Below are 27,379 nucleotides of genomic sequence, written 5' to 3' on the forward strand. Positions count from 1 at the left end.
CGTTTCCTGTTGGTACAAGCTGCATTGAAAACACCTTGTCGTTTTTATCTTGCCCCTTGCACAAACCTTCCCTGGTTTTCTCTAGCTGATTATTTGTTTCCAGCCAGCTGCTGCTCACTGCGATGGCATTCCTTCTGGTTTAGTATAGGGGAGCCGTTTTTTTGTTTACATCTCGAGAGAGCAAGAGACGGGGGACAATCTGCGCCTGTGCATGCATCGGGTTTTTGTAATAAGAAGTGTTGTATTTTTGGGTCTAGCGGTTGCATCATCGGGCGCTTGCGGTCCTCTCAGTCTCCAAAAACCGCGTGGACCGGTGTCTCAACCGCACGCACTATATAAAAGGGTGGAAGATCCCTGCTGGATAAGATTGGCACTGGTGCTCATTCGTCGAAGCCAAGCTGGAGCTAGATCAGCAGGAGCCTGGGCAAATCGCTCCAGATCAAATCCATGGTGATTCGGCAATCGGATCTCCTGGAGATCTGATCCAGGACTGCTGCTGTTCCGCGCCCGCGATAAGGCCTAATTATTCCTGGCCAGATAGTGTGCAGGTAGAGGCGAGCGCATTCGAGGTTTTGCGCGAATTGAACAGCTCTTTCTCCCCCTTCAAGTATTGCTGTGACTCTCTTTTTATTCCTCATTCCTCTAAATTCCCTTTGAGACAGTCTAGAGAAATAACTACATTGTAACAATGGCCCTCCGTCTTGCCTCGAAGAACCTTCCTGGTACGCATTGAGAATCGTGGATTTCGAGATAAAGGCATTGTGGAAAAAGCGAGAGTCAGGCTTCGAATTGGCACTAAACACATCCATTTGTTTTTTTATTTCGTCTGTAGCTCTTGCCCAGCGTGCCGTCGCCATGCGCGTCTCGCCGGCTGCCTTCAACGCCATCAGGTAAGGGAGAAGCGCTCAATTGGGGCTGTGCGAGATTTGGGAAGGGGAGCGGAGCGGAGCGGATTTACCGACAGCAGGGAAAGAGAGGACACTAACAAAAAGCAGCGGCATCTTCCTCATGCATATCCTTGTGTAGGGCCTACTCCACCGAGAAGGAGGGTATGTACAAAAGCATGTCGCGCATATCAGGCTGTTGTCGACAAAGTAGCACACTGCACGGCACTCATATTCTGGAAGCATTTTTGTAGGACGTGTTGCCCCGGCTGACAAGGCCAACAGCATCATCGACATGTTCCCTGGCGAGTCGCTGGTGGCCAAGACCGGCTACCTGGCCGGCGCCACCGGTCTGACGGCGCTTCTGATCGCGAAGGAGATCTACGTGGTCAACGAGGAGACGATTCTGCTGGTCGCGTTTGGCTCGATCCTGGCGGTGCTGTACAAGGTGATCAAGGAGCCGTACAAGAGCTGGGCGGACTCGCAGCTGCAGGCGATCCAGGACCTGCTTGTGAACGCGCGCAGCGAGCACAAGTCGGCGGTGCTGGAGCAGATCGAGGCCAAGTCGAAGCTCAAGGACATTGTGTCGTACACCAAGAGCCTGTTTGGCATGTCCAAGGAGATCGCGACGATGAACGCCGAGGCGTTTGAGCTGCAGCAGAAGGTTGCGCTGAACAGCGAGATCAAGTCGGTGCTGGACTCGTGGGTGCGCTACGAGAGCTCGGTGCGCGAGAACGAGCAGAAGGCGCTGGCCGAGAACGTCATCAACAAGGTGCGCAGCCAGCTGGCCAGCCCCAAGACCCAGGACGAGATCATTGCTCAGTGCCTGCGCGACATCCAGGCCATTGCCAAGGCCAACTAAGACCTTTCATTTTGTTTTCGTTTAACCTCATACTAGCGAGCTGGCAAAGGTTTTTTGTTGTTTTTTACATGAAATCAGTGAAGCTCTTTGCCCAAGGCCTCCAGCGCCTGCTTGTACTCGTCGTTGTCGGTCCCTGGCCACGCGCGCAGCCTCGGCTCTGACCCATGGGCGGAGGGCAGCTGGCAGCGAGCATGTGAGCGGGTGCTGGTGCTTGATACGCAGCAGCGCGGTAGCATACGCGAGCCGGCGCTCGTCGGTCGCCTGGCGCTCGCTGCTTTCATCCAAAGACTCCATATCGTCGGTGAGGCGACCGGCAAGGTCCGAGCACCAGACGGCGGCCTGCTGGGCAGCCAGATCCACAGCATCCTGCGACTGGTGGGGGTTGAACTCGGGCGTAAACAGGTCCTCGACAAACCTGGCAATCCTTATATCCAGCTTATGCGCGTCCCTGCCTTCGCCATGCGGACGCACCATAGCCAGTGTGCGCAGCCCGCCTTGCTCGCCAAACTGCTCTAGCGCACCCTGATGGCCGCGCACCAGCGCCGACAACGCGTAGATGTGCTTTGATGCGGCCTTGGCATTGGACTCTGAGGCCAAAATGCGCAGTAGGCGTGGCAGAACACCGGCGTTTACAGCAACCGTCTGCAGTTTGTCGTTGTTCTGCACAGTAGAGCCCAAAACAGTTGATGCCAGCTGGCGGATACGCGGCGGCCACGGCTGCAGGCCCTTGTGCAGCGAGGGACTGGCCAATGTGAGCAATGCCGGTAACGCCATCGGGTCCCTGGCCAGCCGCTCCGCCTTGTGCGAATCATGCATGAGATCCTCGAGCTCGTCCAGGGCTGCAATCGCCGCGTCCTCGGTCACGTAGTTCATCTGCCTATCGGCCAGCATAACCACCTGGTCCAGCCGCTGCTTCACCTCGTCGCTGCTCATCTGACCCATCCGCACCGGCTCTGCCGTGAATTCTTCCTGCGGCGGCTCCGGGACAACTGCAAGGGCGTGGCGGTCGTCAGCCTTCGATTATTTTGGCCTTTTTCAGACCCGTCGCCATGTCGATTTGCACGTGCAGGCCTGCCGGGATATTCCTGGCCGGGCAGGACTACTTGGAAGTCGGCCGTGGGCTCGAACACCTTGGGGTAGCACACCTGCGTGCCGTTGCGGGTTGGGGCGCAGACGGTGTCGCCGGTGACGGTGTAGTGGGCGTTGGGCGCAATGTCGTGGGCCAGAGCGGGCGCCAGCAGGGCCAGGCAGAGGAGACTGATACGGACCATCGTTAGTAAAGAGCTTGTTTTGCTAATAGTACAAATAGGGAATAGAGGAGAATAGGCGTAGGCAACGTTATTTCAGAGCGGAGGAGAGAAGCGCTATCGAGTGCTTATGAAGGCGGCCGAGCTGACACGGATATCTTTCCACTCGAAATCCCCTTCGTGTCACGTTGGATGATCGAGACCCGTGGCCCAATGGCATCACACCACTTCATGGGAAATTCGTGCCCCTGATCGCAATGAGGGTTGAAGCAGCCATAAAAAAATTTTTACCAGGCTTCCCCTTCTTTTTCGCTTTTCCATATCTTTTTTTGTTAATTTCCACCGCATTCACTTTTTGTACAAAGCACAACCATGGGTAACGGGGCCAAGGCACAGATGAAGCGCGAGCGCAACAGCAAGAACGCGGGCGGCAACAAGAACAGCCAGCTGGAGGTCAACAAGAAGGCTATGAACGTGATCTGCCAGGTGTGCCGCACGTCGTTCCTGTGCACCATCTCGATCAAGGCGCTCGAGGAGCACTGCGAGAACAAGCACGGCAAGAGCGTCAAGGAGTGCTTCCCGGGATTCGAGCCCATCCACAAGAAATAGTAAAGCTTCAGGTCTACCCAATACATCAGGGTCAACTGTTATTTCCTCCCAAAAATGTCGATGATGTGCTAGTAATTTTTGGTATCAAAGTCCTCGTCGGCCATGTATGAGGCGACGACAGTGCGGTCGGCGAACTTGCGGCCGGCCAGAGCACGCAGAGCCGTAGTGGCCTCATCGACGGCTGCGAAACTTGACAAAGATCTTGCCGACACCCTGGCACGTCCTGGTCGGGGCTGGGGCGTGGGATCACGAGCTCAGCAATAGCCCCGAACTTTTGGCACTCGTCGCGCACGTCCTCGACAATGTCGGCATACTCGTCTGGATCGGCCAGCTCGGCGGCCGTGACCATGTTGAGCAGCTGGATGATCTGCGTGGGGTGCGCGTCAGGTGCGGCTGGCGGCATCACCGGCGGTGCGTAGTCAAGCTGAACTGGCTGGGGCGGCGCGTGAGCCGAGCGGGCGCCGATGCTTGCGCGCTGCACCAACCAGGCGGCGGTCACCCAGCGCCATGCCATTGAGGCCCTCGCAGGCAATGTCGGTGAGGCTGGGGTCGGCGTACTCGCAGAAGGCAAAGCCTCGCGAGGCCTGCGTCACGCTGTCCTTGACCAGGTTGAATGCACGCAGCTCGCCGAACGCACGCAGCAGCTCCATGACCTGCTCCTCGGTGAGATACGTGGGCAAGGCCGCCAACATAGATCTTGTTGGGCGAGTCGGGCACGCTGGCCGACAGCACGCCGGGCAGCCCCAGCGCAGGGCGCGGCGGCTCGGCCTGGCCCTCGGGCGGAATGTAGTCCTTGGGGCGGCGGATTTTGAGCTTCTGGCCCTGCAGCACCACGCCATCCATGCCCATCGCCTGCGTCGCCTGCTCTGCATCGCGCAGCTCCACAAACGCATAGTTCTTGTCGTGGCTGATCTGGATGTTGACCACCGGCAGCTCGTGCGCTGGCGCTATGCCCAGCTGCACCAGCAGCCCATTGAAGAACCCGGCAATCGCGTCCTCGTCGATGGCCAGCGGAATGTTGCCTACGTAGATCCGCCGCGCCTGCCGCGACGCCGTGCTGGGGAACTCGCGCTCTCCACGGCTGCTGGGCCGGAACCGCGCGTTCTCCTCGCGGTGCGTGTGCTCAAACAGCACCGACGGATTGAACGACGCCACGTTGCGCGACCCCACCGCCTGCCCTGGCGGCGGAAACACTCCCGATGCCTTGGCCTCGGCCGCCGACACATGCTCGAATCCCGCCGGCGCCTGGTCCCACGCGCTCAGCTTCTTCGGCCGCAGGTGCAGTGGAACCACCTCCCGACTGCGGCTGCGGCTGCGGCTGCGTCGCGACCGGTACCGGTGCCGTTCGCCGCTGCGCGACCGCCGCCGATACGACTGGTCCCGCGACCGATCGTGCCGGCTGCTGCGACGGTAGTCCCGCCGTCTCTCGTAGTCGTACGAGTCGCCGCGCTGGCTGCTGCGCCGTGGCATGTCGCGCGCTTCGGCTCCCTTCCGCATCAGCGTCTGCCCCATGTTCTTCAGGAACGAATCCGCCATCGTCTCTACAAGGCTTGGTCAACTTTAGTCTCCTACTCGTATCTTCACTCTACATGCCGGCACACCCAAGCTGCTATCCTTACCTGATGACTTGCCCGGCTCGCGTCTTCTGTCGCGTGGCGATATCTCATTCCGCTCCTCGGTGCTATCGCCTACACGCGGAATAGAGTCGTGTTTAGAACCACCTGCGTGCTCTGAACTGTCTGCCATGGAATAGAGGTATCAAATCGCCCAGCAACGCACACGCCAGCAAGCTGCTTCGTGATAATGACCTAGAGAAAAATGTCGACAGCTGAGTAGTGTCCTCAGCCGCTAAAAAAATAAGCTTGTAAAAACAAAAAAAAGTATAGGGAAAAAAGCGCTGAATTCGAGGACGAGGCACTCCAACAAAAAGCAAGACTCCAGCTTCACCACACGCGCACCGTATCCTGGCTCTTACAGCTTTTATTGATCCACTTAATTAGCACAGATCCAGATCACGTCGGTACGCCACCATTGCCTCCACCCGGTGCGCATCGGTCGAGAACGAGCCGCAGCCTGACCTGCTCCGCATTCTTGATGTGCAGCGGGTCCGAGTCCGGTCCACGTCGTCGGCACCTCAGCATCCTTGTCCGCATACACCAGGATATTGAACGTGCACTTGTCCTCGATAACTGGCAAGAACGACACGCTGGCTGCAATCTGCCGGAAAATCGCCTGGATCTCCATCTGCAGCGCCTTGTCCGACTTGGCTGGCTTTGCCTTCCCTCCCTCCTCGTCCTCCACCAGCTGGATGTCGAACTGCCAGCGCTCGAGCGTCTCGCGCGTCTCGCATGTGTTGATGGCAAGCACCAGCTTGTTGATCTTGCCTGCCTCTAGCCATTCCTGCACCGACTCCATGATCTGCTTCAGGTACTGCTGCACCTGCGTGTCGTTCGAAACCCACACGTCGATGCCGTATTTTTTCGTCGTCTTAAAGTCCTCCATTGGGTAGATTCCGCGCTGGAATAGGATACTGCTTATGCCATACACTACAGCGTTGATACTGTTTGAGTACCTGGGGAAAAAAGCGATCCAAAGTGACTTGTTTATATGACTTACGAAAAAACTCAGTGACAATGCGCGCCGACCCCTTGAGTGTAATCTTGCCCTTTGTGAGTTGCAGCTGCTGCGACATTCTTTTGCAATACTGGTACTAGGAGGCGAGTGTGTTGTTGGGTATATTATATTCAGCCCCATCAAAAAGGCAGTCAGCTGCACAGATATGTGTGGTTATGCCAATATGCAATTATGGTAGATCTTCATTTGAGTGACAATACGCTATTGTTTTCTATACCTCCTTCATTCAAATGCTAGTGAGTCCCATTTCCTTCGTCTGCTAACATTAGCTTTTAAATGGCCCTCTCTCCTGCTGCATTGATCGCTGGACTGCCTTTCCACCTTTCATAGCACCCTTCTGCTGGATTTTACTCTTCTTTTGTGACCATGGTCTTCTTCTCTCGCCCAACGCTTGCCTATGCTCATCTTGTCAAAGATATTTGGATATCTGCCAACACACACCTACTTTTTCGGCCATGGCCGCTTTTTTGCAAGCATGTGCCGGTCGTGGAGAGAGGCATGCCTTGCTTGCATTTTCAAATCGGTTGAAGTAAACACCGAAGCAAAGTCTCTTGCTACCGCCGCCTTGCAGTTCGGATATGGAGATTTGGTCAAGCACGCAAGAATAGACTTCAGCTCTGAAGATATATTTGAGGGCCTAGCGTTAACTGTGCTGACCTCAGGGCCATTCAAAGATGGAGTGTTTCCATTTGTCCATGAAACTTGAATCTAGTATAGAAGCGCGGTCTTCAGCTATTGCAGAGGACACAAGTGGATTCGCTGAAAATGGCCGCAAGGTTTTGCGCCGAGGTCCGCCGCATGTTTACCAGCTACAACTTTCATAAACGCTATGTTCTTGGGGCATTTCTTTGACATTCAACTGGTCCGTTTTCGCAGAGGATATATTGCACAGACTTGACTCAAGGTGTACGGTCTTTGTATGTACATGGTGCAGACCTGTCGACCCTTTCTAACATCTTTCCGAATGCGTGTTCCTTGCAAGGCTATAGACACCCGGGTATTTGACCTGACACCGTATCACATCGAGATAGTCCAACGCAATGCCCCAGTATTGCAAAGACTGCGCGTGGTTCTTGATAGACCCGAAACATTCCGTCAGCTTGTGCTTCGTGGCGACGGTATGCCCATCGTTTTCCCATGCCTGCGCACACTCAAAATGAACAGCCCTGAATCGACAGCTGCTGCTCAATCATCAGTGGATGCTTCGCCCAGCGGGGCGATTTTCCCAGAACTCGAGCTCCTTTACTTGAATATGAGATATCCGTTTGAGAACGATGTTCTATTCCGCGGCAACAAGAACTCACTGCGGCTTCCTGAAAATACTGGTTTCAGAACAAATTCTCAGTATGCTTGCCCACTTTGACGTATTCGCAGAGCGGATTTACAGCACTAAGCCAGGTTAGGCTGGATGTATCCGTCCTTTTGACGATGTGCCAATATCCAGCAGAAATGCTGTCTATGTTATCAATGAACTCTGCGCCGTGCCAACTGTGTTCCTTAACAGCGAGTTCATGTGCACGTTCGACGCAAGCCAGCTGAATTTTGATGGAATGATTCCAAGGGTCACGGTACTGAACGCGTGTAGTTTGAGGATGTACTGTAGAGCATCTGGTCATGCTTATCAAGTCCCTTCCACGTCTCAGGAAACTCCATAATGTCTTGTCTTGGCTCTGCAGCATTGCAGGTTGATTCAGACCAGCTGCACGCCAGTTGCACTGGACACTGCCACGTGGCAGCCTCGGAGCCTAAGCCCGGGTCGCGGAAACAGGACCATGGCAGAATTGCTTGCAGCTGCCGAGAGACGGACTAGGAGGGGCCAGGACAAAGTTATCCGGATTTTTAGATGCGCATGCTGAGTATGTATTCCAGACCATGAGCGATACCGGAATTCAGTTGGCCAGCAGTCCCCCAATCTCGCAGAACCTTGTGGACCTTGATGTCATCATAGATAGCCCAGGCAGCCATCTTCAGTATTTCAGGTTTGTTATTATCTTTGCTCTGTTGTGTCCCACCGTCCAGCACTTCAGATTCCAATCGTTTGGCAACAACCAACTTTTGCCGCGCTCAGAGATTGTTTCGCTCCAAGAGTTTAAACGCTTTGTCTCTGAGCTGGAACAGGAGCATGCTTCTATAAGTAGGGCCGACTTCACCTTAATAAATGCTTGTTCAAGAATTTTGCTAATTGCATTCCTAGATCAGATGTACTATATGTCACATCCAAACAATACATGAAGGTAATGTAGCTGGAGCGTATAATAAGCCGTGTACAAATCCGCAATGTTTATTGCAATCCTTGGATGCACTTTGGTGCATTCTAGTGGGTATTGTACTAGGCTTTCAACTTGATGTTAATGTATCCAATTGTTTTTGTTGTGTCTCGGGTACGATACACTTGGATAGACCAGTCTCCTGCGACTGTCTGGAATACGTTTACTCTCCAGGCACCTTTCCACGGGGTATATTGAACCTACAAAATGTGCTGTATGAATGATGGAAGGAAGAATCTCCAGGATGAAAGGGGCGGGTGCCCTGTCTAAGTAGTGGGGCTGATCGTCCTGGAATAGTACGAATGGGTATTTTGGCCTTAAGCGTTTTTGATCCATGGGTTCCTGAAATGCAGAAGCGCAAGACAAAGCTTTATGCGGGATGTTTTATCGAGGCATATATAAAAATGAATAAAAACAACTACTTTGAAAATGTTCACCACACGTCCTCCACGTACCGACCGGCTGCGACCAGGTCAGCAAGATACTTGCTCGCATCGTCGGAAGAGAGCCGGCCGTGGGTCTGGAATATGTCAAGCATGGTGCTGACAACGTCCTTGGCTAGCTTGCTTGCAGAGCCGCACACGTAAACCTGTGCTTTCTGGACTGTCCAGCAGGATCCCAGATCTTGGCACCATCGGCAGAAATGTGGTGCTGCACATACTTGCGCTCACTACCAACACGCGAAAACGCAGGCTGTAGCTTGGCCAGTGTGCCGCTCTGGATATATTGCTCGAAGCTCGTCCTTGTAGAGGTAGTCGTACTCTGGGCTGCGGCAGCCAAAGTACAGCTGTGGCATCGCCAGTAACCTGCTTGCTTCATCTCTTGCAGGAAGCCGCGGAACGGCGCGACTCCAGTGCCAGCACCGATGAACAGGACTGGGATAGCAGATGAGGATGGCAGGTGGAAAGGCTTGCCTGAGCGGGAAGATGAGAAACCGAAAGACGAGAGCCAGACTCCAGTGATGCAAGGTGCTCAGTTGCCAGACCGCCATACGAGCGACTATTGATGGTGTCATCAATAATCGCTAACCGAAAGATGTACTTCGTTTCCGACTACGGCCTGGCAACTGGCGATCGAGTAGCGACGAGGAGTCCATGGCCGACACAAAGTGTAGAATCGACCCGAACGGAACCTGTCGCACAAGGGGGGCATAATGACGAAGCATATCTAGGACTGTGCGAGTCTGCGAAATGAACTCGCACCAGCCAGGCGACTGCTTTCCCAGCGTATTGACATCGTCAGCCGCCTTGCGCAGGACATTGTACGCAGCATCGTCGCCAGCAACCTCGGCCAGCGCAACAACCAGCTCGCGCGAGGGCGCCTCCTTCCAGTCACACAGGTACTGAAGTGTGTCAGAGACCGAGCATGTTGCTCCTTGGATAGCAGCGGCAGCCGAACGACTGAAACGGGAAGCATTTGAAACCTGCTCGATTTGGAGTACGCTTGCTATATCCAATACCAAGGATTGCAGCAACCTCATGCACCACACCAGGCTTGTTGGCTGGGTACACGTTGAGATGGTCACCGGTCTGATACTGAATACCCGAGGACTGATCCAACACAATCTCGATGTGGCGAGTACTGCGGCCGCTCTTGCTGACATCTTGCAGCTCTTGGTTAATTTTGATGCTAGCATTCTCAGAAGCGATTCTGAACGGAGCCGCAGTGCTACCGACTAGGCTGATGTTGAATGGCAGCGACTTTGGAGCTGAAACTACCTCGACGAGCCCTTCGGTGCCCGAGCCGTAGTGGTCAGTGACAAGTGCACAGATACGCAGAGACCACTGCAAGAAGTCCTCGTCCAGATCGTCATTAGAGTCGCCAAACTGGAATTCGCTCAGAGGAGTCGCACCAAGCATACCAAGACGCTTGTGGATATGGCGCGGGAACTTCTGGTATGTACGCCAGAGTGAGTTGCCACATCCAAACACGACATAGTCGACACCGTGCAGTAGATCAGCCTGGCTTGTTCCATCGAGCGACTTGGCGAACTGGGTTGCGTTATCGGGCGGCAAGCCGTTGTAAGTGCTCGTGATCACGATGGCCAGGGTGCGCTTACCATCAGCGGCCTTGGCTGATAAGATATCCCAGTCGTCGAGCGCCTGGACAGATGTGTCCTCAAAGCCCATGCGCACAACCTGCTCGCTTAATTGTGCAGCGTATTCCTCGCTCACACCCATGTTGGACCCAAACAGGATTGAAACCCGCGGCAGCTCATCGGAATTTGTGACAGCAAACAGGAACACTGATCTTGCTGACGCTAGCGACCGCTGCTGTGGCATGCGTGGAATCCGAACTGAAGGTCTCGGCGCCAGGATCCGGGAAGTTGGTGCGCTCACATACAGTCATGGACAGGTCTCGAGGCCTCATCGAAAATCCTTTCGGGTCACGAATGACTTCCTTGTCATCGACACAGCGGAACTCATAGTTGGAGAGCAGACGAGCCAGGATAATGCGCATCTCGATCATGGCAAGTTGGAATCCGATGCAGCTGCGCTGACCTGCCGAGAATGGCAACCAGGCGCCATCGGGGATCGACTTAATGTTCTCGTCTGAAAAAGCGGTCAGGGTTGAAGCGATGTGGGTCCTTGTAGATATTCCGGGTTCCTGTGCATCGACCACATGTTGATGGTAAACACCTGGCCGCGTTTGACTTGGAAGCCGCCTGGAACAACGCAATCCTTGGCACAGTACTTGTCGATCGACGGGACAGGTGGATACAGGCGCAAGGTTTCCTTGATGACTTGCGTCAGGTACTTGAGCGAGTTCGCCTCCTTGACACTGATCGGCTTGACCAGGCTTGATTCCAGTATTGGCTAACTCTTGCAGAACGCGATGTTGGGCATGCGGGATTGCGGACGAGCAGATATAGCACCCACGATAGCGTCACAGCACTTGTCTCACTGCCAGCAATGCCCAGCGTGATGATTTGGTCGAAGATGTTGGCGTCGTCGAGTCCGACAAGGTTGCCGTCCTCATCAGGAGCACGCGCATTGAGCATGAAGCCGAGCAGATCCTTCTTCATGTTGGTTGCATCAGCCGATGCCCGGCGCTCGTCAATAACCTCTTGAACAATACTGCGCATCACCTGCATCTGCTTCTTGTACTCGTAATAGCCGGGTGTTGGCAGCTTCTTCCAGTACGATGTCAAAAAGGCGCGCTTCGAGATTTCATCCAGACAGAATCCCATTGCGTGCAAGAACGGGTGCTTTTCTGTGTGTGTCGGATCGAGCAGATGGAAGTCGTATCCGAAGCCGACACTGCCAATCGTCTGGAACGTCATGTTGGTAGTAAAGTCAACAACAGTGAATGGCTCGTTCAGTCGGGAGCTGAGCCAGCTGGATGCGTCTTCGGCTATTGTGAGCATATCCTTGCTGTATAGTTTCATAGCGCTGGCAGAGAAGGCTGGCAGGAGAAGTTGGTGTGCAAGCTGCCACGCAGGATCAGACTGCAGTCGTTGTGAATAGCCCCTTTCCGCCGAAGTTCCTGCAGCTCAGCAAACGGCTGCTCCTCAGCACGCTTGAAAAAGTACTCGCTCTCATACATAGTCGCCCTTGCTACAGCTGGGTCGCAGGACATATACATCTTCTGGCTGAACAGGTGGAACTGAACGGTGTCGCCATGAGAATCGTGCATGCTGTCCATCGCCTCAAGGATGTTGCGCATAAATTGAGGCGCGGTACCAACAAGCGGGTATCCGGATATCAAGGGTGCCTCTCGGATAGCAATTGACCTCGTCAAGAATGCGACCTTGCAGGTAGATAGATGACCGATGCTCTCAATAACCTTGCCATTGATATCCTCGAAGTTGGATTGCCTCAGGAACGAATCAATGCACCGGGGCTGCGCTTTCGCGATTGACTGGCGGAAGTTGGACAGATCGGCATCGGCGAGGGTGGTGGAGACGATGAAGCCATCCGTCTCGGGCACCTTCCCCTTCTCAACGACAATAGCATACACAGGTCTGCAGGCTAGTATTGGGATCTGCGGAGGCGCTGGAGACGGCCGCAGGGCATGACGAGGCGTTGACAGATGCCATAGGGCATTTACTGTTGGAAAGCATGGCTGGCTGATGGAGGCTGTGTATAGTCGAAGTAGGTATGTAGCGATGTAGCGATGTAGCGGATGAATAATTGACTGGACTGTCTGCAGGTGGGTGTGCGCATAGACACAGCTATTTATACGGAGCCGTGGGGGACCTGACCCGTAGCGAGGCTTGGCGAAACCCGCACACAGATACCGCCTTTCGATGGTGTGAACTAGGGACTTTACTGTGAGACAGCAGGGGCGGGAAATCCCTATTACGCCAAGATCCGCGGTGGACAACGTTGCTACTGTTCGCCAGCCTCTACCAATGGGCGACCGAGGATTGTTTAGAAGCAAATTTCCAGAAACTTTTTTCCACGTATATCCACCAAATCTGGCACAGGGGAAGGATCCGAGTTCGATAGCGAAAGTACTTTGATTCACCGAATTCCATAGACCACAAGCTGTGGATATAGTGCAGGCGTAGGCAGACACCGCAGGGGCCTGATAAAGCCGAACTCCGCTACTCCACCTCCTATGGTTGGCAGCACGCTTCTTCAATTGAATTCTGGTAGGCTGAGACCCAGACTAGCAGCCTTGGACTTTTCGGCATCCAGTCTATCCAGCGTAACCACTGCTGCTAAGAGCAAGCATTGGTGTTGGGTATGTATTTCTTCGAATCCAGGTTTCCGTCAAGCAGACCCAAATGCAACCAAGCATATGCACAACACTACATATTTTCTGACCATCATTACCCGAAAAGCAGAAAAAGCGACCTACCATTGCCGAAGCATCCGCATAAAACACTTTTACTTTTGATATAATGAGCAGCGACACTGAACTTCACACGCCTTGCGCGAACCCCTTGTTCCTGGAATGGGTGACAGAATGGCATACGGACGCAGTCAATCGCAACAACCAGTCGCAACATGCGCTCAAAAAAGCCATGCACTCGCTCAAGCGCTATCCGCTGGAACTGACAAATGCGCAGGACGCTGTAGCAGCTGCAGGGCATTGGGCCAGGGATCGCTGGGCGGCTGGCGAAGAAGCTGGCAGCTTGGCGCAAGGCAAACGGGATCGCCGAGCCCGCTCCGCAGCATGCTCAGAATGATACTGAGGTGTCTTCATCACAGGGCCCAGCGCGACCAAGGAAGCCACAGGTGTATGTGCCACGGTACCGGTCTGGTGCCTTTGCACTGTTGCTCGGACTGTACAAAGCATACTCTTTGTATGGGCCAGACTACTTTATCCCCAAGTCGGATCTCATTCAGTTCAGCGAGCAGTATACAGATACGTCGTTTCATGGAGGTGGGTCGGGCAGCCGAGCACCAAGATCATTCTCGCAGTACACTGCATGGAATGCGATGAAGACACTCGAGACTAAATCGCTGGCGGAGCGCCAAGGAGGTGTCAAATACTGCCTGACAGACGATGGGGTGGAAATTGCAAAAAAGGTCGTTGATGTGCTGCGGACCCGAAATGAGTTGCCCGATGATGACGCTCGAGTATTCATGGAATGCGAGAGGCGTGAAGAGCGCAGCGCCTCACCACAGTCTGCTGAGCAGCTGCGTGGTGATGTTGAGGATGACAGTATGTTTGCATTTTCGCAGACCAGCGACGTCAGTGATACGATTGGCCTGCCACATGGGCTGCCACCACTGCCTAGCCATGGGCCACAAACTGCAAGCAGAGCTGTACGCACTACCTCTAGTACTCCAGCAAGGGCAAGCGCGCTTTCACGCAACTCCAGCGCAGCCTCGACATGGTCGTCAAACCTTGGTGCCATCTCAGATATTGAGCGTTCTGATCTTGTCCACTATCCAGAAGGGTCGTACGACATCATACTGGTGGTTGACAATCGCGAGGTGCACAGTGTCAGCGACCGCAATCTGATCCAGAAGGAGCTTGAGGATCAGTGCGTAAATGTCGAGATCCGACCACTGACGGTCGGCGACTACCTTTGGATAGCACGAGCCAAACCCGCCAGTCGGTTCAAGCATCTGCCAGACATAGTGCTTGACTACGTGGTTGAGCGGAAGCGCATGGATGATCTTTGTGCAAGTATCCGCGACGGACGGTACCGTGAGCAGCACTCTCGGATCCACCACACAGGGTTCACCAACGTATTCTACATCGTCGAGGGAAACGATCCCGACGCAGTCGGCAAGGCTGGGTGAATCCCGCGTCAACAGCGCAATAAGCAGAGTCCAAGTGCAACACGGCTTCCACCTTAAGCGCACGGTGTCTTTTGAAGCGTCGCTCAAGATGCTCCGGCAAACAACCAAGGCACTGGAAAGCACACTGAAAGATGTGTATGCAATTCCAGATAGACTGGTTGGCCGCAAGGAGTTTGCGGCGTTGAAGCGCAATATCCAGGCACGGTTTCCAAACATACGCTTAGCCATGTCGTTTGATGCCTACGACATTGTCAGCAACAAGACTGGGTCGCTGTCGGTCGGAGAATTGTACTTGCGCATGATCATGACTCTGCGCGGGGTCGGTGTCGAAAAGGCACTGACGATTGGGAAAGAGTTCCAGACACCAACCGAGCTCATAGGAATGCTTCAGAGAGATCCGAATGGCACCAAGCGGCTCCAGGACATGGTTATCGATGGGTCGCTCAGGCGGATGGGGCCGGTATTGGGCAAGAGGCTTGCACAGTTCTGGTCTGCCCAGACATTCAATACCACGGAGTAAAATATATCCTTACTGTATGCAAGACAAATGTCTGTCCGACCGACCGTCAGCGCGTCTCTGAATAATGTAAGGGATTCAAACTCCTCTGAGCTTCATCATAGGTATATGCGGCCTGCCCTACAGGCACACATCACTTAGACTTCTCAAGCAGGCCCTCTCTCGCACACATATCCATTGTTCACACTACGCTAGCACCAGGTAGCTTCGTGTGCTCAAAACCCCGCCCTCAAGAGCTTGCACAAGAGAGGCTATATGGCTGGACAGGCTAGGCACTGCAGAGCAGAGCAAGCTACACCTATCAGGAGTCCTCACCTCTGAGATAAGCAGCAGTTGGTTCAGAGAGGTGCGCTCACATTATAGCGGCGGGACCTTTAATAGTACATGTGGTATGTAGCTCATGTGCTATTAAGCCTAATCCCAGTGATAGCCACGTTTCTTTCTTTATCCGCAGTAGCTGGCCGCAGGAAGACTGCAATCTGGCACGTATACCCAACCTAGATTGCTATTGAGCTGCCGAGTCGGGCGGGTTCCAAATTTCAGGTAGTAACAAATCAGCCTGGCGCCTACGATGTCAAAACAAGACTGGGTCAGCAGACAGATGGGGCCGTTCATAGTGGCGCAGGGGCGCATCGGCACTCGATGCTAGCAAATATATTAATGCTCGTTCTTGTCAATAAAAGCCTCTATCAACTGGATGAACTCGTGTGGCATCTCGGCGTGTACCCAGTGCCCTGTATCGAGCTCCTCCACCTCATAATTTGGGAAATACTGCCGCATAGCCGGGTACGCATGCGGCCGAATATACGGAGACCTTTTGCCTGCAATAAACAGCGTTGGACCCTGATACTGCTTCGCCGCATCCACATCCCACCCCATAATGCCCTCCAGGCTCTTTCCCAGGAGCTCCAGCGGAATCCTGGACTTGTATGTGCCCTTCCCTTCCCCCTCACGGGCCTTCTTCATGTTTGTCAGCAGGAACTGCCTCACCGAAATATCCTTCTCGACGGTCTCTAGCATCGCGTCGGCCTCCTTCTGTGAGGCGATGCCCCTGTCCTCGATTGTCTTTAGCATCTGCACGTACTCGGCGAACTCGTGTGCCAGTTTGGCCTTTGTCGGCACCATGTCGTCCACGATCAGCATATCCACGAGGCTGGGATGCTCCAGCGCTGTCTGCATCACCACCTTGCCGCCCATCGAGTGGCCCACCAGGACCGCGCGGCCTAGCCCGTGGTCCTCGATAAACCGCACGATGTCCCCAGACATCGCAGAGTAGGTGTGCGGGACCACATGCGGGCTGTCGCCATGGTTCCGCAAATCGACAGAATACGTGTCTCGGCCAAGCTGCGCGCTCAGCTTCTTGGCAATGGCCCGCCAGTTCTGCTTGGAGCCAAAGAGGCCGTGCAGGATCACCAGGGGCGGCTTGCTGCTGGGAGGTGCCTTGTTGTGCGAAAACTCCAGTGCTACTGTGCTCAGGCCACGGGAGAAGACGCGGGTGGCCACTGCTTGGCGAGCGGCTGCTGTGCGTAGAGAAGTGAGCATGGCTGTGTGAAAAATTCAAGAAATTAGAGTAGCTCGACCAAAAGAGAGAGATAACAGCGGCTAGAGATTTCTTGTCCTTGGCCTCGGATTTGCCGCGCACTACTCTCCATGGAGGCGCTTTTCTTATTCCCGCGCCATGCATCCGTGCGGAAATATGGCTGGCGCTGAAGACCCAGAAAACACGGCTCACAGCCGGGGAACCGCAGGGCCTGCCTCTGTAGATGCGGTGTAGTAGAAAGTAGTATCTGGAGACAGGGAAGGTGCATATGGGGGCAGTCTAGCTCCTTATGTGTTCTCGGAGGGGGTGTCGAAGTCGTATATTAGCTTGAATATAGAAAAGAAAACTGGGTGCCTCACATATCAGCATTTGCAGCTGGCATCAACGCGCCGCCGCCGCCGCCGCCGCCGCCAATGTTGCCAGCGCCCTGCTGCGCCTGTCTCTCGCACCGTCTTAGCAGCTCCTTGGTGTTGAGGTCGGCAACATCCTCGCCGAGACCCGATGCATTGTCGCGCAAGAACTGGATCACCGCATCCGGCAGCATCCACAGTGGCTCACCGGTCTCCATCAGCTGGTGGATGACATTGCAGGCCTCGTACGAGAATGTGTCGTCGCGGTCATTGCGCGTCGGCTCCTTGACATCGGCGTACAGGATGTTGGGCGTAATAACGGTGGCCAGGTTCAGCGAGTCCATCTTGGACCCCGCCTTGTCGTCCACATGCGAGAAGGTCGCGACCCAGTTTAGGAACGTGATCAGCACGTTCAGCATGTCGCGGTTCGGCTGCGGCATCAGGATGATGGCGTACCGGAACGCCTCGAGTCGCTCACGCATCGACGAGATGCTGGCAATGCCCAGGAACAGCCGACGCATACGGAACGGAACCAGTGGGTCGGGCAGCTCGCGCAGGAACTTCTTCAGCAGCGCAGCAATCTGCACCGGCGTGTCCTTCTTTAGATCCACGCGCGAGTAGTCCTTGTCGACGGCCTCGGTGACTTCACGCAGACGGCGGATATTACCGTTCTTGCGGAAGATGCCCTCGACTGCCAGATCCATCGACGACAGGGTGTTGAGCATGACCTCAAAGAACTGCGGAATGGCCAGCTTCTGCTTACCATGGGCGCCCAGGTCGGTCTCCACAGACTGGCGATCCATCAGCACTTCCAGCGACACGCCAAACGTTGCAGTACGCAGCCGCTCCTTGTCGCCGCCGCTGGTGCCACTGGCCGCAGCCTCCTTCTTCTTCAGGTTGGTTTTCAGACGTGACCACATGCCGACTGGCGTCTGCTTCTTGGGCGTGCCAATCAGCGCAACAAGATCAGCCTGCGAGAACTCGGTGGCACCAAGCAGGGCCGACAGACGAGCGACAGCGACGTGCTTGGCGCAGAACAGCTCGGCTGTGTTCAGATCCGACAGGAACCGCATCGTGTGCGGGCGACTCAGCATGGTCTTCACTCTGGTGACTGTCTCGGCCTCGTTCGTTGCCGCACGCGCAGCACTCTGGTCGTTCTCGTCGCTGGCCCGCCGCAGCTTTGACGGCTTGTTGACAACGACGCCTCCTGGCGAGCCCGAGCCCGCCTGGGCAGCCAGCGCGTTGACCGACATGCCAACAGACGTAGCGATATGACCTGCACGGCGTGTGGCATGCTGCAGCTGCGGCGACGTCGAAGGGTATGCCTGCAGCGTCGATTGCGACGACTGGCCAGCCTGGTCCGGCCCGCCTTCCTGCTGGCTGTTCTCCATGCGCGCCTTCATCGCGTACACCGTGGTGTGTGCGACACGCGTCTTGCGGCGGTCGGCCAGCACCTGCGGCGGAGAGAGACTGCTGTCAGTCTCGCGCATCTGTACGATACCGCCCTCCTGCCGTGCTGCCTTGACTGCGGCATCAGCAACTGCCGTGGCGACCTCGGGGCTCAGCGGCGATGTGGTATCTGTCAGATTCAGCGACTGGGCCGAGCCAAGATTCGTGGCGACCTGCAGCTCGCGCTCGGCTTCCTGGATGGTGCGCTGCTCGCTGCCAGACGGCAGCGGTGCGGCCACCGATAGATCCATGCTGGCCAGTGCTGCGTCAAACTCGTTGTTGGCTGCCGCCTGCCGCTCGGTCAGATCCTTCTCGCTGCTGGCATGGCTGTCCTCTGGCGACTTGCTGGCCTCCGATCTGTCAGACACCGCAGTAATTGCCTTGTTCTTGGCTGCCTTGCGGTGCCGCATGGTATCGGGGTTCTCCAGGGCGCTCTTCATCTTTAGCAGACTGTAGAGGCGCTTCAGGGCCACGCGCATCAGGAACGAATACTGCTCGAGCTGCGACACAAACTTGAAGCCGCCAGGCTGCAGACCCTTGCGCGCTGCGCAGTCAGGGCAGTACAGCTGGCCAGTGCTGTCGTCGTGGGCAGACTGCGGGTACATGTGCTGGATCTCGCTATTGCACGACACGCACACGAAGCAGTACAGGTGCCAGCGCTTGTTGCGCCGTGTGTATTCAATGCATTCCGTCTCCACCTCGCTGCGGCATGCAGCGCAGCAGTCGCTGGCAATATCGGTCTGCTGGTACGATAGTCGGAACATGGCCCACTTTTGCCGATCCGATGTCTCCATCAGCCGCGCCAACAGCGCCATGATGCTTGATGGGCACTCGTATTCGGTCTGCGCCTTCAGTGCGCCCTTCAGTGCAACCCGGGTCAGTACCTTGAGGTAGTGCGCTAGGCTGGTGACCAGCGACAGCAGCTCCTGTGTCAATCCGTTGGACTCGTTGCTCTGTGTGTGCGAGAGGACAGAGAAAAAGCTGACAATCCTTTTGCACAGCAGCTTTGGCTCACGCGTGTGCTGCAAACCTAAAATAGTTTTTTTTTCATCTCTCAGGCATTAATACAAAGCATGTGACATATGCATCTGCTTTCAATAAACAGCGATGCACGGAAGAGCTGTGGCGGCTTCCCAATTCACTTACCTGTCGAGTCATCAAAGTGGGACAGCTCGTCCTCGAGGTCGTCGATGGATCCAAATAGCACGTCGACGTGCATGATGAAACGCTCTGCCTGCCGCAGCCCATCCAGGTAATGTCCGCCCGATACCTGCAGCAGCATGTCCGAAATACAAGTCGCTGTTGACTCCTCAAACGACGAAAGCACAGTCCACACCTGGTAGATCTGCTGCTCGCTGACCGCGTTCTGCGGCTTGGCAATCTGCTTCGGCACCCGGCCGCGCACGCCGTCGTAGATGGTCGGATATATCCGCACGTTCCAGAACTTGTAGATCATGTAGCACTCGGGGTGCCAGTGCTCGTCGATGCCGCGGTTGTTGATTTGCAGGAACAGCTTCATAATCGGCTGCTGGCACCCGGCACACCGCTTGGCCACAAGGTATGTGTAGTGGTGCAGGCAGTACGGCTCGCCGTCATGCTCGTAGTATGTGCCGTCGGGTCCAAAAATCGTCTGGCACTCGGTGCACGTGAAGTGCTCCGGGTGGTATTTGCGGCCCAGCGCGTGCACATATGTGCTGTCTAGCGGCTGCTTGCACTTTGCACACACAAAGTTTGTGCGTTCAAAGTAGTGCTTCTCGCATAGAAGGTGGGGCTGCTTTGGCGTGTCTGCGTCCTCCAGCAGGCAGTAGTTGTCTTCGACGTTGGTGCCGCAGTCCTAGCAGGGGCAGGCAGAGGAGGATGTTTAGATGTGGGCATGGAAAGGATGCATGCTGCCTTTGCTGCTGCTCATATTTCCATAATAGATTGTTTGGGTGCTTTTTTCCCGATAGGCTTACCTCGCAACAGAAGCACTGGGGATGGCAGACCCCGGTTTGAAGTGGCACCCACTGGTCCGCTATACCCTGTCCACACTTTATGCACGCTGTCGGGGTCGATACTTTGGCAATCACGCCGTTCGGCGCTGCTGCTGTAGCTGCCGCTGCCGCCGGTACCTGCTGCTCTAGGGCTGTGCTGTCGTTGGCATTTGTCTGAATGTTGTGTTCAGCAGCTGATGGATTGCCTGCGTCTGCCATGGTCACACGAATGGGGGAGAGAAAAGCAATAAACGAAAAGGAGGTTGCCAAATGTATGCGAATGAAGAATGAAAAAAAGTGCCAAAGGGAAAGGAAGAGTGGGTGTAGAAACCAGTGACGCAAAGAAAGTACACGGAGCTGAGCAAAATAAAAGTGCTGCTGCTGCTGCTTAAGAGTATAAAAAAGAAATTTGAAAAGAAAGGCGAAGAAAAGCTTGCCGGTGGCCAGGAAACAACCGCGAACTCACACTTGGCTCGCCGGGAACCTACCCGTGATTGGCTGGGCACGCCCCCACGCCCAACCATAGTGTTCCTCGCGACGCCTTGGCCCGGTCCCTCCGGCACAGACGAACGCAGCAGTCGGCATGGCCAAAAAACAATCTTGCTCGCCTTCGATTCCTCCGTCTATATTTAGCACCTTTCCATACAGCATTGACCATGTCTCGGTTGCCACTCGCTGCAGCAGCCTTCGGCGTCTACGCTTCCGCCAGCTTTGCCGTGCTGAGGCAAGTCGCCCTCGCTGTTCCCGAGCCGTACATGGACGAGATATTCCACATTCCGCAGGCGCAGCGCTATTGCGCAGGCTCGTTCCACGAATGGGACCCCAAGCTGACCACGCCGCCCGGTCTATACTTGGTGTCGCTCGTGCCCGCGTGGGCGCTGGGCATCAACCCGTGCTCCGTCGATATGCTGCGCACCACTAACTGGGTACTCGGGCTGGCATTGTTCTGGACCACCCACTTCCTTGTCACCCGCCACAGCCTGCCGCAGGCCTCGGCGCTGAATTCCGCATTGCTAACACTGGCCTTGGCGCTCTTTCCAGTCACGTTTTTCCTCCACCACCTGTACTATACGGACACGGGCTCGCTGCTGTTTGTGCTCCTGGCCTATGCACTGAGCCTCCAGGGGCAGCATGCGCTGGCCGGGCTCTCTGGGTTTGTGTCGCTGTGGTTCCGCCAGACGAACGTCGTGTGGGTCGCCTTCATCGGCTTCTCGGCAGCACTGACCAGCATCCAGCGCAAACAAGGGATCGCCGAATCCAGCCTGAAGCAGTCCCTAGTCCAGCTGCTCAAGTGGGTGTTGCGATTCGACCGACATGTACTGTCGATCCTGCAGCTTCTCACTCCGTACATGGCGGTGGTGGGCATGTTTGCTGTGTTTCTGTATGTCAACCAGGGCATTGTGCTTGGCGATAAGAGCCACCATGAGGCTGGCACCCACCTGCCGCAGATGTTTTACTTTTGCTCGTATGCTGTTGGCATCTCTGCGCCCTCCATCGTGCTCTCTGCCAGTCCGCTGCAGTTTGCCCGTCGCCTCAAATCCCGGTAGGTAGATCTCCCCACTATTTTTAAGCCAGACCATCACACAGGCATGACTTGCTACGTCCCACAGAACCAAAACAACTTTTGGCCCGCACTAACTTCTTTGGCGGCTTCGGTTTTCCACAGCCTCCCCGTAGTCCCCGTCAGCTCGCTTCGGAAATCGCTCTATGTGCCCTTATGGTGGTGATTGTCGACAGATTCACCATCGAGCACCCGTTCCTGCTCAGCGACAACCGCCACTATCCGTTTTATGTCTGGAAGAACGTCTACCGGCGCCACTGGGCAGTCAGGTATGCGCTGACGCCGCTGTACGCCTACGCCATGTGGGCCATGTACCAGTGCGCCAAGCGTCGCCAGTCCACACTCTGGCTTTTGGCACTCGCTGCCTGCACTATGGCTGTGCTGGTGCCCTCGCCGCTGCTCGAGTTTCGGTACTTCACTGTGCCGTACTTTTTCTTCCGCCTCAACTGCTCCCCGCCAGGCACAAGGGGCACTGTGCTCGAGCTGGCGTGGTTCGCAGCGATCAATGCGCTGACTGTCTGGGTGTTCCTGAACAAGCCATTTACGTGGGACTCGGAGCCTGGTCGGCTCCAGCGGTTTATGTGGTAGAATTAAATGTTCATTTGAGTTTATACATTCCGCCTGTTTGCTCCAGCCTGTCCTCGCGCACCATCAGCGCCAGGAACGCCTTGAGCTCATCTGGCTCGATCTTTTCGCCTGGCAGAAACATGTCCAGCATGCTGTGGATGCGGTCCAGGGGCAGTGGCCCAAAGTTGGTCAGCATGCCGACCACATACTTGAAGTGCACACGCAGTGCTTCAGTATGTGCACCAGCACTCCAGCCCTGTCCCATCTACCACCCACTTCCTCCAGTCCGTCCTCCTCAGCCGTATCGTCGATACTCTTGTCAGCGTTGCGTGTAGCATCCGTGGCCATCGCCTCCGACTCAGCCACCTCGAACACGCCACCACTGGTCTCCCGAATGACACCGCGCGCCTGCCAGAACCTGATCCTCGGCAGTGCAAACTCCTCCGAACATTCCAGTGCCTGAGATACCTCGGCCAGGAGTCATTTTAGACCTGCCGCTAAAAGCATACAGCACCGCTGCCTGAGCCGGCTTAGCACTGACCTCTAATGTCCGATCAGCAAGCCCGATCTCCAGAGTCACCGCTCCTAGCGCATCACGCCACTCGAGCTTCCGGGCCGCCTTTAGCGACTCGTACACACCACTGTACCTGGTCCCGTAGTGAGGCCATCTCTGCAGGCATCGTGAACTGCTCGCTGGGCACGCTGCCCCAGAACTGCCGTGATACAACCGTCGTGTGCATTGGCATCTCCCACCCGTTGTGCACGCTGACCTCTGCGATATACTGGTCGGCGCGCTTCGAATCAGCCAAGTCCTTCAGCATAACCTCGCACCGCTCAAGCGCCTCGTCGCCAAACCTGAGTTTCATCATCTCGACCTGTTTGATCTCGCGCTGCGTCTCGTAGTCAGCGCACAAAAGAAGCTGATGGGCCAGGTGTTTCTCAAACTCCTCGACAAACACATCCTTGGTGTCGAAAATACTGACCAGCAAGCTCAGTACATCCGCGTCCCGCCGCTGTGCCGTCAGATACACTGCCTTTGCCTCCACAGGGCAGTGGCTCCCACTCCATATCCTCAGCGTCCTCGTCGTATATCACGCCCTCCTGCCTCATCGTCTTCGATTATACCGCCGCTTGCCAGATCCTCAAATAGCTCGCTTTCCTCGGCCACCATGTCCTGCACGATACACATCACCGTATCCTCCCTTGATCTAAGGTATCCGCGGATTGGACCTGCGACAATTTCCAGCACTGTGCTTGTTGGGTCAAGAAGACGCAGACAACGAATCGCCGAGATGTATTGCGTCAGAATGTCGTTTGTCGTGGCCCCTGGATGCAAAAGCCGCTTCTGGATTGCTGCACGGAGGGACGTGGCGACGCTGCGAAGATTGTTGAGTTGCTTGACACAATCATGCAGATCGGAAATCGCCGCCCGTGTGTCCGGATAGTCGATTATGATGCTGAATAGCTCTGATGTGCGCAGGTCAGAGAAGCGGGTAAACAACTGTGTTTCAGAAAACTCTGCAATCGAGTAGGATGGCGACGAGATGAAGGTATCGAAAACAGCCATTGTGCTAGCTATGCTCATCCGGAGAATGTCGAGGCACTCGGTTCCCCATTTCCCGGCGGCCGACTGAACGATGTGCTCGATGGTCTCTGCGACTGTTTCTTTGATAGCCGACTGCGTGAATCGCTGGATATGCGTCTTTTCCAGAAGCTGACACCCCTCACGAAATTGCTGTAGGAACCTGAGTGCACTGTCAACCGATGATAGCACATGGCGTGCAAAGCGGCTGGTATCACTGTCTGCATCGTCTTCTTCTTCCGGCTGAGGTGTGGAGATATGTGCCAAACTGAACACTGATAATTTCTGAGGCAGCTGGTTCGCAGAAATGTCTGGTTTAACCAGCTCCGGCAACTCTGAGTCCAGCACCTCAGAAAATACAGGGTCCCTCCATCTCTGGCGCACCAGACCAAGTGTTCCCAGCAAAAGCCAACGACAACCACTGTCTAAGCTGATCCGGCAGTGCACTATTGCAGACCTCAAGCATGAGTGCATCCCAAGTTCTCTCGTAGGAGATAGTACGTGTCCCAGCATCTTTCATGAACTGATCCTGCCGCTCGCTAATCGCCGAAACCAATTGCAAAAAATCACCAAACACGTCGCCCGATGAGTGCGCATTTGATACTAATTGGTTTACGTCGCTGCGGTGTGTGAATAGTACTTCTTCAGGGCTTGCAGCATGCGTCACATATTTACTTGTGCTGGGAGACTTAACACCAGTCGTTAGTAGTTCAGCTTCATTCGGTAGCATATCAACGGCATAGAAATGAGAGAATGGTCAAGGATAGCGGCGAAGTCTCAATGGTGATCCAAACGCTAAACCTAAATGCTAGCAGATACGATTTTTAATTAGCATGGCATGATTATGGTTGATGCTGAAGCACGATGATGGCTACATTATCCCTGAACATTTAGTAGCTGTTTCCGCCATCTGTAAAAACAAACGTGTTTAGGTCACATCCAATGCTGCCCATCTCCATATTCACTTGGACCCTACAATTTCTCACATATGTACAACAGACCAACAACTTGCTGTTGTATCTGAAGGTACATCTTAGCCTGTTGCCTTGCTGCAACAAAATGGCTGTGTGGAGAGCGTTCTGCAAAAAAGTTATTTCATTATAAGATCTTAAATTGCATTGCAGTTAGAATTTGATGTATATCCCGAGGCTAGATTTCTTGCATTAGCAAAATGGCCATGCATGACCAAAGAGAGGCTCTCGCTATTCTCTTGGAGACAATATGCGGAGATATTGTGGCAAGGCATTGTTGGAGGTGCCTGAAATGACCCCTGCTCTTGTCATAAATGAACGATCAACATTCTGCTGGCAAAATCGATTCACTCTGCCTCTTCCGCTCCTCCTTTATTGAATTGGAAGATTGCCTTTGGAGTTCAGCGAGTTTTCTCATTTCAACCACCATGTCTGGAATCATATCGTGAGCATAGAACCTGAAATAAGAGGCTAACGCGCGACCCTCAGCCCCACGGCAGGTATTTAAGCCATGGTTCACGAATGGAATAGAGTCGAATTCATCACATTCCAACTCCTGTATCTATACTCTAATTCGAAGACTAGCTATTCAATCATGAATATCCAGTTCATCTCGTTCATTCTCTAACAAAAAAGTAGTTTTCATATGAACTCCTCCATGAAAAAGAACCGCATGATACCTTTCCAAATTTCGGATTTAAGGGTTATTGACATTTGTTACAAGTTCTGCAAGGACCCTGCGCAGCTAGCCGGACCAAAGCGGACTGAACCAAGCCAGCATGGCCGCTGTTATCTGAGCCAACCTCGGCTACCGCAGTCCTTGAGAGCAGTGGACTGTTCTTGGGTCGGTTACCATTGTGCCAATTGCAGTATCTCTCCCTCCTATATATTAGCAAATCCTATCTGCAATTTGACGGATTCTTCATCAATAAATTCTCTCTTAAACTGTCTTTTCATGTTTGCGTATAGTATATGGCGTGCACTGCAGAGTGCAGTTGCTTGTTCTGCTTTCGTTTCATTTTGCAGCACATCCAATGGCTCAGCAGTTGAACATCCATACACCGTCTGTCCATCCACTGCTTTTGACTCACGAATAGCTGCTGTGCGGTGGTAAAAAATCCACCACGATATTGTCGGAAAAGCTTCAGAAGATGCTGTGGAGCATATGCCCAGTGCTTTTGGCAGATCCTACAGCACCAGCTGGACTACTCGCCCGACGGTGAATCCTCAGCCAGCCTGTCTCGACCAGAGGGAAACACATGCTATGTTCTGGGTCAGCGCAGATTCACTTAGAAATATAGGTAGGCATGGCCATAGAGAGGCTCCATGTCATTCTCTGGAGGCAATGCGTGGGGTAATTGTAAAGAGGGAATTGTAGGGTGTGTTCGACGCTGTGCTCACACCTGCCACAAAGCAGGGATCCACAAGCTGCTGAGCGGATCGCTTCTCCCACCGTCATCCATTTTCTCTCCGTTGAATCAGTGGATGCCGTGCTGAAGTTCAGCAATATTTTCTATTGCAAGCATTAGCAATTCCAGGCTATGTATTGTGCACTTTGAGCCATGAGCCATGAGCCATGTGCAAGTTGCTGGACTGCTGTTCCAGAGGGATGTATTTGAGCCCCGGACCATGAGCTGCAGACTGCTGTTTTCAGAATTGACTCGCTCTTTATCCGTACTCATCATCTCTAGACATCTCATGCATGAATATTCATACCTTCGGATCGAAAAACACTGCTATGTCTTCTGATCTATCCTCTTATACAATTAAAGAAGGCAGAGGTGTTTGCCTTTCGTGACTAATTTGTCTACTAGAGCCTCATTAGCCTGCGAACTCATTGCACGCTTTCTTGTATGTTCCCCTCACGGTCGCCGCATCATGAAAGGGAGACAGGACAAGAATGTGGAGGTAGACGATAGGAGTGGCAAAACGGCCACGAACACGAGCGAAAATGGGACAGCGAGTTTTCCGATTTGGCCCCCTCCTTTGGGACGGATTAGGATATTAGCTGACTGAGCTCTGGGAGGTATACGCATGGCTATTCTTCTAGATGGCCACAGGATTCTGGATCTGTCCCTCACAGTCGGCGGTATGGACTACAACCTTTCTCATAGAATGTTTAGAGCTGCTGTATCTAGCGGTTCCCATGAGGGGTAATATATC

General features: G+C 54.4%; 15 protein-coding genes across 15 annotated transcripts; 7 read left to right on the forward strand and 8 right to left on the reverse strand.

The window, feature by feature from the left end:
- The first annotated feature begins 653 nt into the window (after positions 1-653).
- Positions 654-1,837, forward strand: DL89DRAFT_249086 (uncharacterized protein). The gene is made up of 4 exons (XM_040885154.1): positions 654-722; positions 833-890; positions 1,027-1,049; positions 1,139-1,837. The coding sequence occupies exons 1-4, from the start codon at positions 689-691 to the stop codon at positions 1,744-1,746; spliced, it is 723 nt and encodes a 240-aa protein (XP_040740717.1). The 5' UTR covers positions 654-688; the 3' UTR covers positions 1,747-1,837.
- Positions 1,655-3,119, reverse strand: DL89DRAFT_59433 (uncharacterized protein). Its single transcript, XM_040891849.1, has one exon. It carries the CDS (start codon positions 2,686-2,688, stop codon positions 1,774-1,776), a length of 915 nt encoding a protein of 304 aa, XP_040740718.1. The 5' UTR covers positions 2,689-3,119; the 3' UTR covers positions 1,655-1,773.
- Positions 3,120-3,328: 209 nt separating this feature from the next.
- DL89DRAFT_249089 (DUF1909-domain-containing protein) lies at positions 3,329-3,642 on the forward strand. The gene has a single exon (XM_040885155.1). The coding sequence runs from the start codon at positions 3,366-3,368 to the stop codon at positions 3,600-3,602; it is 237 nt and encodes a 78-aa protein (XP_040740719.1). The 5' UTR covers positions 3,329-3,365; the 3' UTR covers positions 3,603-3,642.
- Positions 3,643-3,670: 28 nt separating this feature from the next.
- DL89DRAFT_259885 (uncharacterized protein) lies at positions 3,671-5,348 on the reverse strand (the record flags this gene model as incomplete). Its single annotated transcript, XM_040885727.1, has 4 exons — positions 3,671-3,835; positions 3,895-4,186; positions 4,240-5,143; positions 5,222-5,348. 4 exons carry the CDS (start codon positions 5,346-5,348, stop codon positions 3,671-3,673), a joined length of 1,488 nt encoding a protein of 495 aa, XP_040740720.1.
- Positions 5,349-5,594: 246 nt separating this feature from the next.
- DL89DRAFT_259886 (DNA-binding protein) lies at positions 5,595-6,294 on the reverse strand (the record flags this gene model as incomplete). The annotated part of the gene is made up of 2 exons (XM_040885728.1): positions 5,595-6,148; positions 6,219-6,294. The coding sequence occupies 2 exons, from the start codon at positions 6,292-6,294 to the stop codon at positions 5,595-5,597; spliced, it is 630 nt and encodes a 209-aa protein (XP_040740721.1).
- Positions 6,295-6,506: 212 nt separating this feature from the next.
- Positions 6,507-7,049, forward strand: DL89DRAFT_59469 (uncharacterized protein). Its single transcript, XM_040891850.1, has one exon. It carries the CDS (start codon positions 6,634-6,636, stop codon positions 6,940-6,942), a length of 309 nt encoding a protein of 102 aa, XP_040740722.1. The 5' UTR covers positions 6,507-6,633; the 3' UTR covers positions 6,943-7,049.
- On the forward strand, positions 7,050-7,854 carry DL89DRAFT_59470 (uncharacterized protein). The gene has a single exon (XM_040891851.1). It carries the CDS (start codon positions 7,156-7,158, stop codon positions 7,597-7,599), a length of 444 nt encoding a protein of 147 aa, XP_040740723.1. The 5' UTR covers positions 7,050-7,155; the 3' UTR covers positions 7,600-7,854.
- A 1,082-nt stretch (positions 7,855-8,936) lies between these two features.
- DL89DRAFT_269810 (cytochrome P450) lies at positions 8,937-12,647 on the reverse strand (the record flags this gene model as incomplete). The annotated part of the gene is made up of 10 exons (XM_040888435.1): positions 8,937-9,069; positions 9,093-9,412; positions 9,439-9,502; positions 9,589-9,949; positions 9,993-10,716; positions 10,742-11,090; positions 11,123-11,292; positions 11,364-11,973; positions 12,006-12,439; positions 12,462-12,647. Coding segments are annotated over 10 exons (3,351 nt in total), but the record flags the coding sequence as incomplete, so codon positions are not given.
- Positions 12,648-13,396: 749 nt separating this feature from the next.
- DL89DRAFT_324721 (ERCC4-domain-containing protein) lies at positions 13,397-15,226 on the forward strand (the record flags this gene model as incomplete). Its single annotated transcript, XM_040891479.1, has 6 exons — positions 13,397-13,450; positions 13,531-13,823; positions 13,863-14,148; positions 14,241-14,294; positions 14,329-14,688; positions 14,765-15,226. The coding sequence occupies exons 1-6, from the start codon at positions 13,406-13,408 to the stop codon at positions 15,224-15,226; spliced, it is 1,500 nt and encodes a 499-aa protein (XP_040740725.1). The 5' UTR covers positions 13,397-13,405.
- Positions 15,227-15,862: 636 nt separating this feature from the next.
- Positions 15,863-16,876, reverse strand: DL89DRAFT_269811 (Abhydrolase domain-containing protein C22H12.03). Its single transcript, XM_040888436.1, has one exon. The coding sequence runs from the start codon at positions 16,763-16,765 to the stop codon at positions 15,881-15,883; it is 885 nt and encodes a 294-aa protein (XP_040740726.1). The 5' UTR covers positions 16,766-16,876; the 3' UTR covers positions 15,863-15,880.
- A 242-nt stretch (positions 16,877-17,118) lies between these two features.
- Positions 17,119-20,754, reverse strand: DL89DRAFT_226390 (RhoGAP-domain-containing protein; the record flags this gene model as incomplete). The annotated part of the gene is made up of 4 exons (XM_040884809.1): positions 17,119-18,259; positions 18,425-19,592; positions 19,709-20,396; positions 20,518-20,754. 4 exons carry the CDS (start codon positions 20,752-20,754, stop codon positions 17,119-17,121), a joined length of 3,234 nt encoding a protein of 1,077 aa, XP_040740727.1.
- Positions 20,755-20,977: 223 nt separating this feature from the next.
- Positions 20,978-22,162, forward strand: DL89DRAFT_59487 (uncharacterized protein). Its single transcript, XM_040891852.1, has one exon. It carries the CDS (start codon positions 21,192-21,194, stop codon positions 22,080-22,082), a length of 891 nt encoding a protein of 296 aa, XP_040740728.1. The 5' UTR covers positions 20,978-21,191; the 3' UTR covers positions 22,083-22,162.
- A 61-nt stretch (positions 22,163-22,223) lies between these two features.
- DL89DRAFT_269813 (uncharacterized protein) lies at positions 22,224-22,743 on the forward strand. Its single transcript, XM_040888437.1, has one exon. It carries the CDS (start codon positions 22,253-22,255, stop codon positions 22,682-22,684), a length of 432 nt encoding a protein of 143 aa, XP_040740729.1. The 5' UTR covers positions 22,224-22,252; the 3' UTR covers positions 22,685-22,743.
- On the reverse strand, positions 22,681-25,007 carry DL89DRAFT_269815 (uncharacterized protein). Its single transcript, XM_040888438.1, is given in 6 exon segments — positions 22,681-22,891; positions 22,933-23,131; positions 23,178-23,291; positions 23,311-23,693; positions 23,759-24,618; positions 24,659-25,007. The coding sequence occupies 6 exon segments, from the start codon at positions 24,973-24,975 to the stop codon at positions 22,695-22,697; spliced, it is 2,070 nt and encodes a 689-aa protein (XP_040740730.1). The 5' UTR covers positions 24,976-25,007; the 3' UTR covers positions 22,681-22,694.
- Positions 25,008-25,622: 615 nt separating this feature from the next.
- Positions 25,623-26,509, reverse strand: DL89DRAFT_269816 (uncharacterized protein). The gene is given in 5 exon segments (XM_040888439.1): positions 25,623-25,864; positions 25,876-25,953; positions 25,982-26,024; positions 26,052-26,115; positions 26,269-26,509. The coding sequence occupies 4 exon segments, from the start codon at positions 26,272-26,274 to the stop codon at positions 25,914-25,916; spliced, it is 153 nt and encodes a 50-aa protein (XP_040740731.1). The 5' UTR covers positions 26,275-26,509; the 3' UTR covers positions 25,623-25,864; positions 25,876-25,913.
- Positions 26,510-27,379: the final 870 nt, after the last annotated feature.

Source organism: Linderina pennispora (genome assembly GCF_002104995.1).
Source record: "Linderina pennispora strain ATCC 12442 chromosome Unknown DL89scaffold_14, whole genome shotgun sequence".
Lineage (NCBI taxonomy): Eukaryota > Fungi > Kickxellomycota > Kickxellomycetes > Kickxellales > Kickxellaceae > Linderina > Linderina pennispora.

Bases quoted from the DNA above. Each gene is read 5' to 3' on its own strand.
- DL89DRAFT_249086 (XM_040885154.1), top strand. From the start codon at position 689: ATGGCCCTCCGTCTTGCCTCGAAGAACCTTCCTG. The intron at 723-832 runs GTACGCATTGAG...TTTCGTCTGTAG, and splicing joins TGCCTCGAAGAACCTTCCTG to CTCTTGCCCAGCGTGCCGTC. The intron at 1,050-1,138 runs GTATGTACAAAA...GCATTTTTGTAG, and splicing joins CTACTCCACCGAGAAGGAGG to GACGTGTTGCCCCGGCTGAC.
- DL89DRAFT_59433 (XM_040891849.1), bottom strand. From the start codon at position 2,688: ATGGGTCAGATGAGCAGCGACGAGGTGAAGCAGCGGCTGGACCAGGTG.
- DL89DRAFT_249089 (XM_040885155.1), top strand. From the start codon at position 3,366: ATGGGTAACGGGGCCAAGGCACAGATGAAGCGCGAGCGCAACAGCAAG.
- DL89DRAFT_59469 (XM_040891850.1), top strand. From the start codon at position 6,634: ATGCTCATCTTGTCAAAGATATTTGGATATCTGCCAACACACACCTAC.
- DL89DRAFT_59470 (XM_040891851.1), top strand. From the start codon at position 7,156: ATGTACATGGTGCAGACCTGTCGACCCTTTCTAACATCTTTCCGAATG.
- DL89DRAFT_269811 (XM_040888436.1), bottom strand. From the start codon at position 16,765: ATGCTCACTTCTCTACGCACAGCAGCCGCTCGCCAAGCAGTGGCCACC.
- DL89DRAFT_59487 (XM_040891852.1), top strand. From the start codon at position 21,192: ATGTCTCGGTTGCCACTCGCTGCAGCAGCCTTCGGCGTCTACGCTTCC.
- DL89DRAFT_269813 (XM_040888437.1), top strand. From the start codon at position 22,253: ATGGTGGTGATTGTCGACAGATTCACCATCGAGCACCCGTTCCTGCTC.
- DL89DRAFT_269815 (XM_040888438.1), bottom strand. From the start codon at position 24,975: ATGCTACCGAATGAAGCTGAACTACTAACGACTGGTGTTAAGTCTCCC. The intron at 24,619-24,658 runs GTTGGCTTTTGC...GGTGCGCCAGAG, and splicing joins CAGCTTAGACAGTGGTTGTC to ATGGAGGGACCCTGTATTTT. The intron at 22,892-22,932 runs GTAGATGGGACA...CACATACTGAAG, and splicing joins CGGACTGGAGGAAGTGGGTG to CACTGCGTGTGCACTTCAAG.
- DL89DRAFT_269816 (XM_040888439.1), bottom strand. The intron at 26,025-26,051 runs GTCCACTGCTCT...GGACTGCGGTAG, and splicing joins TGGTAACCGACCCAAGAACA to CCGAGGTTGGCTCAGATAAC. The intron at 25,954-25,981 runs GTCCGCTTTGGT...CTAGCTGCGCAG, and splicing joins GGCCATGCTGGCTTGGTTCA to GGTCCTTGCAGAACTTGTAA.